General features: G+C 39.8%; 1 protein-coding gene across 6 annotated transcripts in view; it reads right to left on the bottom strand.

The window, feature by feature from the left end:
* lyst (lysosomal trafficking regulator) overlaps positions 1-13,480 on the bottom strand; it is a 238,577-nt gene that overhangs the window by 29,268 nt on the left and 195,829 nt on the right. For all 6 annotated transcript variants that reach the window (XM_053620709.1, XM_053620710.1, XM_053620711.1 and 3 more), the window contains 2 exons: positions 10,405-10,541; positions 9,908-9,997 (listed from right to left, as the gene is read on the bottom strand). In XM_053620709.1, coding sequence (XP_053476684.1) covers positions 9,908-9,997; positions 10,405-10,541 — 227 coding nt within the window. The remainder of the gene's footprint in view (positions 1-9,907; positions 9,998-10,404; positions 10,542-13,480) is intronic.

Genomic DNA, 13,480 nt, shown 5'->3' with positions numbered 1-13,480 from the left:
ATGACAACCATATATGGACAAAGCAGTTATTGCGGTAGCAGTTAAATTAAATATTTTTTTCTATAAATATAGTAGCATCAAAAAAGCTATACAGTCGATACAGAAATGTGCAAATATTGGGGAGTGGGATGGTGTTCAGTTTAGAGTGTGTGTGTGTGGCTGAATGAGTTGAGTAATGCGAGCAAATCAGAGTACACGTTACAGAAGGAGCATGTAAAAAATATAAATATATGTGTAGAAAAATGTTTGTATGTCATTAAAGAAAGCAGCACATTACATAAGAGACTACTTTTCAGACCAAAAACACAATGAAGGCTGCTGGGCTTTGCTGCAAAAATAAGAAGCAAACTTGACAGTCAAAGTATCCAGAAGAACTATGGCTGGTTTTGCAAGATGCTCAATAAAACTTACCAGTTAATTTCCTTACAAAACTGCACAAATTGTACCAGAGACTACCATTTAAATATTTTTATGACACCAAATATTGACTTTGTTTCATTTACTACTGTTTAGTGCTCTTTACGGTATTTTTTTTTAAATGTGGAAACATTTAATTTCATTATTTTTAAGGCATATTTGCTCTACAGCATTTCTTCGCATGTGTCTAAAACTTTTGCACAGTAAAAGTATATATATACTTTGTCTAACGTATGTCTGCTTCTTGTTAATATTTTTGTAGACAGTTCTTATTTAATCTTGAATGTTAATTTTTTTTTGAAGGGGGCAGCAGGGTCTTGATGTGCCTCATGACGAGCCTCTTGAAGCACCTCATTCTGATGTGTGAGAGTGCAATGGGATGGTAGTCATTGAGGCAGGACACTGAAGAATTCTTCGGCACAAACACAATGGTGGTGGCCTTGAAGCACGTTGGAACAACAGCGCTGCTCAGGGAGATGTTGAATATCTCAGTGAAAACATCTGCCAGCTAGTCTGCACATCCTCTGATCATTCTGCAAGGAATATTATCTGGTCCAACAGCTTTCCATGAGTTGACCCTGCATAGAGTTTTCCTCACATCAGCCGTGGTTAGACACAGCACCTGGTCGTTGGGAGGAGGGGTGGCCTTCCTCACTGCCATGTCATTCTGCACTTCAAGGCAAGTGTAGAAGTTGTTCAGTGCATCAGGAAAGGAGGCATCACTGTCACAGTTGATATTGTCCTGTAGTTACTAACGGCCTGAATGCCCTGAATGCCACAGCCACGTGTTGCCGGTGTCCATGAAGTAGCTACAGATTTTCTGGGCATGTGTGCACTTTGTCTCTCTGATAGCCCGTTAATAATAACCCTTGATGTTTTTACGGCCACTTTGTCACCTGCCTTGAAGGCGGAGTCTTGGGTCCTCAGTAGTGCACGCACCTTCGCAGTCATCCATGGCTTATGGTTGGAGCAGTGGTAGCTCAGTGGTTAAGATGTTGGACTACTGCTCAGAAAGTCGTGAGTTCAAACCTCAGAACCACCAAACTGCCACTGTTGGGCCCTTGAGCAAGGCCTTTAACCCTCAACTGCTCAGATGTATAAATGAAATAAATGTAAGTCGCTCTGGATAAGAGCGTCTGCCAAATGCCATAAAACGTAAATGTAAAATGGAGCGTGTAATGATGGTCTTGTAGACAGTGACATCACCAATGCACTTGCTGATGTCACTGATGCATTTGTATTTAGGGTCTGAAATGAACTTTTCCTCCACCAGTCACAGTGTTTAGAACTTTTTTTTTTTTTTTTCCGGCCATTCAAAATTTCTACCAGCCACCTCCCAAAAACAGAAACTAACACAATTGTTTTAAAATATATAACAAAGTTATTTTTTCATTTTAAAGTAATCATAAAAAGTCATTGTGGCAGTGGGATGTGGTCGGGCGTTAGCTGTGGACAAAGAGGCAGGTCAAACAGGCAGGTAACGCATGATGATTCTCACGTAATTCTCATGTAATTAGTGAAGGATGATTTGTTTGTGTCTTTTTGTTGCCTCCTGTTGAAGCAAGAGTGAGACACGCACAGAAAGAGAGAGAGAGAGAGAGAAAGAGAGAGAGAGAGAGAGGGAGAACCAGCACAGAGCCGCGTGTTTGACTTTATGGACTCAACAGACAATTAAGCAATATCACACTTCTGGGTTTTTGCTTTTTCTTCGCTTCCACTTTCAAAGTGACACTTAATGTTTGTACAGCCAATGGTAATCCTGAACACTGAGGGAGGAACGGATACAACAAAATTATGAAAATTTAGATATCCATTTTGGTAAGCCCTACTTGTACTATGCTCCTTCACTTTGGAACTCTGTTCCTCCTGAACTCATGGAAGCTCAGACTTTTGGCATTTTTAAAGCTCTACTCAAGACACACTTTTTTAAACTTGCATTTGACTGCTGATGTCTTTATTATTTTATATTTATTATTATTAATAACATTGTGGTTGTTCTTATTAGCTTTTATATGTTTTATTTTTCTGTGTTCTGCTTATTTTGTGTACAGCGCTTTGAGAAGCTGCTTTTAAAGGCGCTTTATAAAATAAAATTTATTATTATTATTGTGTGAGAAATGTCCCTGCCAAAGTGGTGGATGACCAGACAATTTTACACACCACTTTCGACAATTCACCCGCATTTGGCGGGTGCTAATTCATATACTGCATGTATTCCTCCAAGATGGTGGAGTCACTATTGGTTGCAGCCTCCCTAAACATGTGACAGTCAGTGTGCTCAAAACAGTCCTGGAGGCTAGAGATGGTTCCTGTTGGCCAGGTCTTCACCTGTTTCAAAACCAGTTTGGAGCGTCTGACAAGTGGTCTGTATGCTGGGATTAGCATAACAGAGATGTGGTCTGAGTAGCCAAGGCGGGGACAGAGCTCCACCTGGTACACGCCTGGGGATGTTTGTGTAAACAAGGTCCAGTGTGTTCAACCCCTCTCAAAGTTCACATGTGGATGGAATTTAGGGATCAGAGACTTGAGATTGTTAAAATCTCCGGCAACAATAAACAGTCCATCAGGGTGGGCATTACGCAGTTCGTTAATAGCCCCATACAGTTCACAGAGTCCCTCTTTAGCATTAGTTGTTGGTTGTTGCATGATTTCTGTATTTTAGCAGTGTCTGCCAATGGTAGACACCAACTGCTCTAATGTCCATGTGCTATAGAAAAATCGGGCTAACAAACAAAACTAGCAAAATTTTGGATCTGGAGAGGCCGCTGCAAGCTACTGCCATCTTGGTTAATTTATCCAAGATGGATGAAGATCATTTATCAAAGATTACATAGATAAGGGTGCCAATACTTGTAGCGTTTATTAGATAGATAGAGGAAGTAAAAAATAACTACAACCCATGTATTTTTTTTTTTTTTTTTTTTTACATATTTGGACAAGCAAACATTTGATCCTCTTTGAAACATTGCCTATGTAATTTTCACAGTTTTAAATGAACAGAAAACAGATCGGTCAAATGGAAAAGGTAAGTACACCCCTACATTTATCACACTTTCAAATCTATAAAATTAGAGTTAGTGTTCAAGATTGGGTGCCAGGAATTAGAACCTGCTTAGGGAGTGCAGGTGGAGCCTGTCTTATTTAAACTCTCACATTTAGTGTTTGGTGTTACCTTTGCTATAGAGGTGTGTGGTGTCATCATGCCAAGATCTAAAAGAGTTTTTTAAGGCCTTCAGAAAAAAGGTTGTAAATGCCTATGAGTCTGGCAAGGGATTTAAAAAGATTATTTGAAATACATTATTTCATTGAAAATCATCTACAAGTGGCGCAGATTTCAAATGACTGTAAATTTGTCCACAACTGGCTGTCCCAGCAAATTCAGCCCAAGAGCAGACCGCCTGATAAAAATAAGTCTCCAAGAACCCCAAATTTACTCACAGGATTTGCTAGTACGTCTTGCAATTGTTTGTATGAAAGTGCATGCTTCTACAATCAGAAAGAGACTGCACAAATTTGACCTGCAGGGGAGGCGTGCCAGGAAAAAGCCTTTGCAAGACTACATTTTGCCAACGAGCATATAGGCATACCATGAAGAACAGTTGTGGAAAGTTATGGTTTGGGGTTGCTTCGCTACCACAGGGAATGGACAGCTTGCATTCACTGATTCACCTATGAATTCTGCATCATATCAAAGAGTGCTTGAAGATAATGCAAGGCCTTCTGTCCAAAAGTTGTAGTTGAGCTGTAAGTGGACCTTTCAACAGGATAATGATCCTAAGCACACTAGCAAATCCTCTAAGGAATGGCTCAGAAATAAAAATGGAGAGTTATGGATTGGTCTAGTCAAAGATTTGAATTCCATTGAAATGTTGTGGTGGGATTTGAAAAGGGCAGTAAATGCAAAAAAAAAAAAAAAAAACAAACAAACAAACAAAAAAAAACAACAAAAAAAACCCCTCAAACATCTTGCAACTAAAAGAATATTGCATGAAAGAATGGTCAAAAATTCCAGCAAGCCTGGACAATTATGCAAAACACCTAAAAGAAATTATTTCTGCTAAAGGGGGGAAATACTAGCTTCTGAGGCCAAGGGTGTACTTACCCTTTTCCACAGGAGAATATCATATCTATTTATATTTCTGTTGAATAAATTACTGAAAAAGCTGATTTTCCTTGTGGTTTTGTTCAAGTACATCAACTTTATTAATGGGCACTCTTTCAAAGAGGATCAAATGTTTGCTTGTTCAAATATGTCAAAAAAGCCAACAATTTCCATGGGGTGTACTTGTTTTTCTTCACATGACTGTAGACAGACAGACAGACAGACGGACAGTCTGTCTGTCTACAGTCATGTGAAAAAAACAGACAGACAGACAGTATGACCGAGAGATAGAGTCTCTGTTACAGGTACACTGACGGAGCGAGAGCAGCTTCAGTTTATGTGCACACAGGTGTGTGTATGAGTTTTGATAGTTGGAGTCTGAAATCTTAAACATTCCGAGCAAGGCTCTGAACATTCCATCCAGATAGATAGATAGATAGATAGATAGATACAAATACTTGTAGAGTTCATTGGATATATAGGGTGCCAATACTTTGCAACAACTCACCTCGTAGAGGCACTGCTTACAAAAAAGTTCCAGCCTCAAACAGCGTATAAAGAAAAGCACACCTAAAACCTTTACCAAGTTTGTGTATTATAAAAAAGGCAAGCCATCAAATATATACAAATAACCCACAGTCTCTCTTGTAGTGAAAAAGAAATATATTCAAGGAATTAAAGTCTTTTGGGTGGTCCTCACCCATTCCTCAGTCCAAGGGTAAGCAGATCCACCTTTTTACCGGATTACGGCAACTTGCTCATGAATCCTCCTGGACAATCACCAAAAATAGATAAAAGAAGCACTCCTTCAGCAGCAACTATCCACGCAGAAGCATGACGATAATCCATGGAGTTTGGAATTCCTTAGTTGAGTGCTCTCCCCGTGCCGTCACTCTCCCAGTTTATGTTTACTTCCATAAACAATGATAACGTGATAACTGGTGCGGAGTTCTCATAAAGGCTTGCAAAACGTGAGCACAGAGCCAAACACAATGCTGATGGAGGCAACAAGACTGCGCTAAAATATACCCGGCGGCAATAATTAAAATAATTAAACACAGGTATTTAAAACATGGACTAGATTTGGCAGTGCTACAACTTGTAGAGCTACATAAATAGCTAGGGCACCAATACTTGTAGTGTTAGATAGCTAGGGTTCCAATACTTCGAGCTGATAGATAAATAGTGTGCCAATACTTGTAGAGTTGATTGAATAGATAGGGTGCCAATACATGTACAGTTAGATAGATAGGGTTCCAATACTTGGAGAGTTGGATAAATAGGATGCCAATATTTGTAGAGTTGATTAGATGGACAGATAGGTAGATAGAGAGCCAGTCAATACTAGTAGAGTTGGATAGATAGAGATAGGGTGCAAATACTTATATAGTAGGATAGACAGATAGGGTGCCAATACTTGTAGAGTTGGATAGACAGATAGGGTGCCAATATTTGTAGAGTTGGATAGCTAGATAAACAATACTTCTAGAGGTGGATAGATAGATAGGGTGCCAATATTTGTAGAGTTGATTAGATAGATAGAGAGATCAAGTGAGAGTCTCTGTTACAGGTACACTGAGAGGGAGAGGGAGAGAAGACAGGCTTCAGGCTGTGTGCACACAGGTGTGTGTGATTTTGGCAGTTGGTTTTTGAACATTCCTAGCCAGGCTCTGAACATTCCATGAAGATAGACAGACAGACAGGTTGCCAATAGCTAGATAGCTAAATAGATAGATAGGTGCCAATACTTCTAGAGTTGGTTTCTCTAGTTAGATAGGATGCCAATACTTGTAGATTTGATTGGATAGATAGAGTATCAATATTTCTTTGTCAAGCCAATATAGTAAAATGGGAAGATCATGCTGAAGTGCTTAAATTCCAATGGTTTTATTTAAGTATGCAACTACAACCCCTGGCAAAAATTATGGAATCCCCACACTTGGAGGATGTTCACCCGGGATTTTAAATTTGTAGCAAATAAACAAGTCACAGATATGATACAAAACAATTTTTGCTTAATAGCTAAACCTTCTGGCTTTGTGAAACATACCTCAAACAAGTTAAATGAAATTATTTTAATTAATGCCATATTATTTTCCAGATCAAGTAGAATGAAAAAAATTATGTAAATCACTCAGTGTTGAGGAAATAATTATGGAATCACCATGTAACTTGCATTTCTATAACAAATACCAGCACAAGTCCAAAAATGCAAATTAGTCTGCAGTTAAAACAGAGAGTGCTTGCAGACCTTAACATTGGACTTTTTTAAAGGAAACATGGCCCCAACAAGAGAGGTGTCAATGGAAACAATGGAAAGGATTATAAAACTCCTTCAAGAAGGAAATCAAACATGGAGTGTGGCAAAAGATGTTGGTTGTTCCCAGTCAGCTGTCTAAAAAATTTGGTGCAAGTATAAACTAGAGCTGCAACAACTAATCGATAATAATCGATTATGAAAATCGTTGTCGGGCACACGGTGGCTTAGTGGTAAGCATGTTCGCCTCACACCTCCAGGGTTGGGGGCTCCCACCGTGGCCCTGTGTGTGCAGAGTTTGCATGTTCTCCCAGTGCTGCGGGGGTTTCCTCCGGGTACTCCGGTTTCCTCCCCCAGGCCAAAGACATGCATGGTAGGCTGATTGGCATGTCCAAAGTGTCCGTACTGTGTGAATGGATGTGTGAACGTGTGTGTGATTGTGCCCTGCGATGGATTGGCACCCTGTCCAGGGTATACCCCGCCTCGTGCCCGATGCTCCCTGGGATAGGCTCCAGGTTTCCCAGTGACCCTGAAAAGGATAAAGCGGTATAGAAGATGGATGGATGGATGGATGGAAAATCGTTGTCAACAAATCTCATTATCGATTAGTTGGTCTGCGCGCGGCACAGGGTACATTTACTCATTACGTTACTTCTGTTCCGAAAACACACTCCGGAGAGTAAATACTAAAGTTGTGTCCCAAATGACGTACTGTACACTTACACTATGCACTCTACACTACAGTCTAGTGTGTGAATTTTAGAAAGGTAATATCATCTCAAATGGAACACTAGCGGGTTTTTACTAACTGGAACTATAAGCCACTTCATAATCGACGGCGCATGACGTCACACACACGTAATATGACACCGCTAGCTTTAGCCTCAGAGTCACCGACACTGACTTTCTTCGATATACTGTTTCTGTCAGCGTTATCTTTTATTCCCAACATGACCTCAGTCCTCATCAGACAGAGGCAAAATCGTCACGTGACTGAGGAAGAAAGTGTGCGACCTCTAAGTCCTCTAAGGCGGGGGTGCATTTTATATTAAACACCGCCGAGAAGCTTTATAAACTTTATAAAGCAGAGTTTCTGCAGCACGGAAGCATGATTGTGATGCGGTCGTGAGTTGCTTAAAAGGTTTCATTTAATTTCAGTTTATTGTCATTATATGTTGTATTTGCGTGCTTGCAGTGTAAATTCTGTTGTTTATTTTAACGGAAGTGATGTGTTAGTAACGAGACCGTGGTGATACAGAGTGCGAGCGCGAGAAAGATCTGTAATGTCTATAGGCAGCGAGTAACAGAAAACACAAGGTGCACTGAAAGTGAGTTTTTATTATTAATTTAGGACTGTAGTTTAATTCTGTGCTTTTTGTGCATCCATAAAAAATAATGCTATCTATCTATCTATATTTATCTTATTTAGTTAGTTTATATTTATATTATATATAAGTACTTATGCATTATTTTTTATGGATTCACAACAAGCACCGAATTAAACTACAGTCCTAAATTAATAATATATATTCTTGTGTGTGTGTTGGCTTCTTTTCTGTTTTGGACAAACAGTTGTGTAAAGTTTTAGTCTGAATTTATATTTGTAACACTCAGTTTTTATTAAAAAAAAAAAAAAAAGGCACTGAAAGTTTGCCCCGCCCCATCCGATCAATCGAAAATAATAATTGGCCAACTAATCGATTATGAAAATAATTGTTAGTTGCAGCCCGAGTATAAACAAAATGGGAAGGTTATAAAAGGAAAACATACCGGTTGAGCAAAGAAGATGGCAAATGTCATGATAGAAATCTCAAAGCAATATGCCTTGAAAATGCACAATAAAAAAAAAAGAAAAACAAATTGGCGGAAACAGGGGTCAACGTTTGTGACAAAAATGTAAGAAATTGGTTGAATGAAATGGGATTTACATATAGAACAAGCCAAACAAAAACCAACACTAACATCTAAATAAAAGAAAATAAGGTTACAGTGGGCTAAAGAGAAGTGTGGATGATTGGATGAAAGTGATATTCAGTGATGAATCACGAATCTGCATTGGACTAGGAGATGATGCTGGAACTTTTGATCAGGTGCAGTTCTAATGAAACATATGAAGATGACTGCCTGAAGAAAACAATCAAATTTCCCCACTCATTTATTATATGCGGTTGGACCTCAGCAGTTAATTCACAAGTGTACGTTGAAATTTTGGACACTTTTCTCATTACATCGATAGAAAATGGGTTTGATGATGAAGAAGTCATTTTTCAGGATGATAATGCATCTTGCCACAGAGCAAAGAGTGTTAAAGCTTATCTTCAAGAAAGGCATTTCAACTCACATGGCCAACAAACAGTCCAGATCTCAATCCGATTTAAAATTTATGGTGGAAATTTAAAAAAATTTGCCCATCCTGCAAAGATCTGTCAACCGCTATTCGAGAAAGTTACAACCAGCTTAATGGAGTATATTGTTTTTCATTAGTGAAGTCCATGCCTCAAAGAATTCAGGCCATCATAATACCCCATAGAGGAGGAACAAAAAGTAGTAATTGTGATTTTTTTTTTGATGATTCCATAATTTTTTCCTCTACATGATCTGGAAATAATATGCCATTAGTTAAATTAATTTAATTTGTTTGAGGTATGTTTCATGAAGCCAGAATGTTCAGCTATTAAACAAAAATTGTTTTGTGTCATATCTGTGGTTTGTTTATTTGCTACAAAGTAAAAAAAGCCAGGTGAGCATCCTCTAAGTGTGGTGATTCCGTACTTTTAGCTAGGGGTTGTAAGAAACAACAGTTTTTCTCCATTATCTTTATATTTTTATTGATGAAGATGGATAAGTAAAGATAATGTGAGAGTTGAGAGAGCAACCCTTGCAACCCTTTGACCTGTCTGACTCCACCTGGGCTACAAGTGTGCTATTTCTAAGGCAACAGAGAAATTACAAATGAGACACGTGTGTGTGTGTGTGTGTGTGTGTGTGTGTGTGTGTGTGTGTGTGTGTGTGTGTGTGTGTGTGAGAGAGAGAGAGAGAGAGAGAGAGAGAGAGAGAGAGAGAGAGAGATAATGACTGGATCTGGATGAATGGGGTGGAAGCAGGAAAGTCATACTGCTGTAGTAACCTACCACAAAGCGGTTGCTGTAGGCGGTGATGACTCCGCATTTACTGCCTGTAAACAGCTGACAACCATCAGACACCCAGGCACAGCTTGTCACCTGAGAGAGAGTGTGTTTTAGGGGAATCAAACATGGTAACATACATGACTGCAATAAAGTAGGAGATCCGGCAGTAGGAATAAGATGTTAACATTCACAATAATAATACAATCATTATCTGTCACATCAGATTCAAGATGAAGCAAAGACTCTTGAATTTGAAACAGCATTATGTGCATTTTTTAACCATAGCAATTCCCCAAGACATAAACAGCAAAGAAGAAATACAACTTGATGGATTAAATATATATTGTGCATGTTAAGTAAATTAAACTATGTAGAGTTCATGCTACTCGGTGGAGTAAGATTATTTATGCACTACCATGCTGTTAGATTAGTAAAATCCCTGTGATTTCATGAAAGCTTGTTTCTTTTTTTGTGTAACAATGCACAAAATAATGTCAGACCTGGTGGAGCGGAGAGCACTGGATGTAATTGATGGGCGGCTCACTTTGCTTGCTCTTGAGCCGCAGCGTATTGTCACTGTAGCCCCAGCTGAGAATGGCAGACCACTGGATATCTGTGCTGTGCATACTTCTCACACCTAAGAAACAGTGAGCGATGAACTGAGAGCATTATTACAGAAGGAGACATATTGTACACTGAATTTGTTTTCAATTGTTTATTATGGTCACTCTAGCCATGTGCTTGCAGACTGGTGCCGACTCTGCTTGTTGAAAAACAAAGTGAGAGACAGAACAAAATTTCTGCTTTCATTTCCTGATACCATTGGAGGTCTTAAACAGAATGGCACCTTTGGTCTCAGACCACCCAATTTATAGGTGAAAAGAAGTATAGATAGTCTTATAGTAACTTAAAGTAAATAACACTTAATATTTGGTTGCATATCCCTTGCTTGCAATAACTGTATCAAGTCGGCGACCCACTGACATCAGTAAATTGTTGCATTCTTCTGTTGTGATGCTTTTCCAGGCTTGAACCACAGCTTCTTCAGTTGTTGGTTGTTTTGAGGGTTTTTCCTCTTCAGTCTCATCTTCAGGAGGTGAAATGCATGTTCAACTGGGTTAAGTTCTGGTGATTGACTTGGCCAATCTAAAACATTTCAATTTGTTTCCTGATTAACTCCTTTGTTATGTTAGCAGTTTGTTTTGGGTCAATGTCTTTTTGCATAAGGAAGTTCCTCCCAATTAGATTTATGCATTTTTTCTGTAAATTGGCAGACATTTTTTTCTGTACACTTCTGAATTCATTCTGCTGCTAACATCATGAGGTACATCATCAATAAAGATTAATCAACCCATTCCAGAAGAAGCCATGCAAGCCCAAGCCATGACACTACCTCCACCGTGCTTGATCGATGAACTCGTATGCTTTGGATCATAGTAAGATACTTTCTTTCTCCAAGCTTTGGCCTCTTCATCACTTTGGTAGAGGTTAATCTTGGTTACATAACTTTTGTGGCTCACCTCTTTATTTCTCTGAGAATTCCATATTAGTACTTCTGTTGAATAGTTTTTATCATGTGGTATGGCCTCTATATTATTGCTCTCCAAGTCTTCCTCAAACAGTAGATTGTCATACCTTCACCCATATGGAGATTGTTGGTGATCAGTGATTGTTGTTTTTGGGTAAAAACCCCAACAACCTCCGCAGGGGTGAAGGTACGACAATCCACTGTTTGCTGTCGACAATCCACTTCACAGCTATCACAATGTTTCTGTCATCAACTGCTGTTGTTTTCCTTGGAAGACCTGTTCCATGTCAGGTTGTTTGTACACCAGTGGCTTCTTTCTTTTTCAGGACATTCCAAATAGTTCTATTGGCTACACCCAATGCTTGTGCAATGGTTCTGATCGATCTTCTCTCTCTTATCAGATTTTATCTTGCTTTTCTCCCATAGACAGGTCTCTGGTCTTCATGTTGGTTTATCCTTTTTAACAACAAATGCAGTCTTCACAGGCTCAAACCAAGAGTAGACATTCTGAGGTATTGTTTAAAATCTTTTTAAACAATTAATCTAACAAGGCACACCTGGGCAATAAGAAACACCTCCAGTCACATGTTGCAATATTTTTGATCACTTGAAAAATGCATGGGTTCAAACAAAATTTGGAATTTTCTAAGTTGTTTAACACCATCTATATGTACAGTATCTCAAAAGTGAGTACACCCCTCACATTTTTGTAAATATTTGATTATATCTTTTCATGTGTCAACACTGAAGAAATGACACTTTGCTACAATGTAAAGTAGTGAGTATACAGCTTGTGTAACAGTGTAAATTTGCTGTCCACTCAAAATAACTCAACACACAGCCATTAATGTCTAAACCGCTGGCAACAAAAGTGAGTACACCCCTAAGTGAAAATGTCCAAATTGGGCCCAATTAGCCATTTTCCCTTCTCGGTGTCATGTGACTTGTTAGTGTTACAAGGTCTCAGGTGTGAATGGTGAGCAGGTGTGTTAAATTTGGTGTCATCGCTCTCAAACTCCCTCATACTGGTCACTGGAAGTTCAACATGGCACCTCATGGCAAAGAATTCTGAGGATCTGAAAAAAAGAATTGCTGCTCTACATAAAGAAGGCCTAGGCTATAAGAAGATTGCCAAGACCCTGACGCTGAGCTGCAGCACGGTGGCAAAGACCATACAGCGGTTTAACAGGACAGGTTCCACTCAGAACAGGCCTTGCCATGGTCGACCAAAGAAGTTGAGTGCACATGCTCAACATCATATCCAGAGGTTGTCTTTGGGAAATAGGTGTATGAGTGCTGCCAGCATTTCGGCAGAGGTTGAAGGGGTGGGGGGTCAGACTGTCAGTGCTCAGACCATATGCCACACACTGCATCAACTTGGTCTGCATGGCTGTGCTCCCAGAAGGAAGCCTCTTCTAAAGTTGATGCACAAGAAAGCCCGCAAACAGTTTAAGACTAAGGACATGGATTACTGGAACCATGTTCTGTGGTCTGATGAGACCAAGATAAACTACACATATCGGCAACCAGGTGAGGAGTACAAAGACAAGTGTGTCTTGCCTACAGTCAAGCATGGTGGTGGGAGTGTCCTGGTCTGGGGCTGCATGAGTGCTGCCGGCACTGGGGAGCTACAGTTCATTGAGGGAACCATGAATGCCAACATGTACTGTGACATACTGAAGCAGAGCATGATCCCCTCCCTTCGGAGACTGGGCCACAGGGCAGTATTCCAGCATGATAACGACCCCAAACACACCTCCAAGACGACCACTGCCTTGCTAAAGAAGCTGAGGGTGAAGGTGATGGACTAAACCCTATTGAGCATCTATGGGGCATCCTCAAACGGAAGGTGGAGGAGCACAAGGTCTCCAACATCCACCAGCTCCGTGATGTCGTCATGGAGGAGTGGAAGAGGACTCCAGTGGCAACCTGTGAAGCTCTGGTGAACTCCATGCCCAAGAGGGTTAAGGCAGTACTGGAAAATAATGGTGGTCACACAAAATATTGACACTTTAGGCCCGATTTGGACATTTTCACTTAGGGGTGTA

Source organism: Ictalurus furcatus, chromosome 3 (genome assembly GCF_023375685.1).
Source record: "Ictalurus furcatus strain D&B chromosome 3, Billie_1.0, whole genome shotgun sequence".
In the NCBI taxonomy this organism is placed as follows: domain Eukaryota; kingdom Metazoa; phylum Chordata; class Actinopteri; order Siluriformes; family Ictaluridae; genus Ictalurus; species Ictalurus furcatus.
This window is presented reverse-complemented; position numbering and strand designations above follow the sequence as displayed.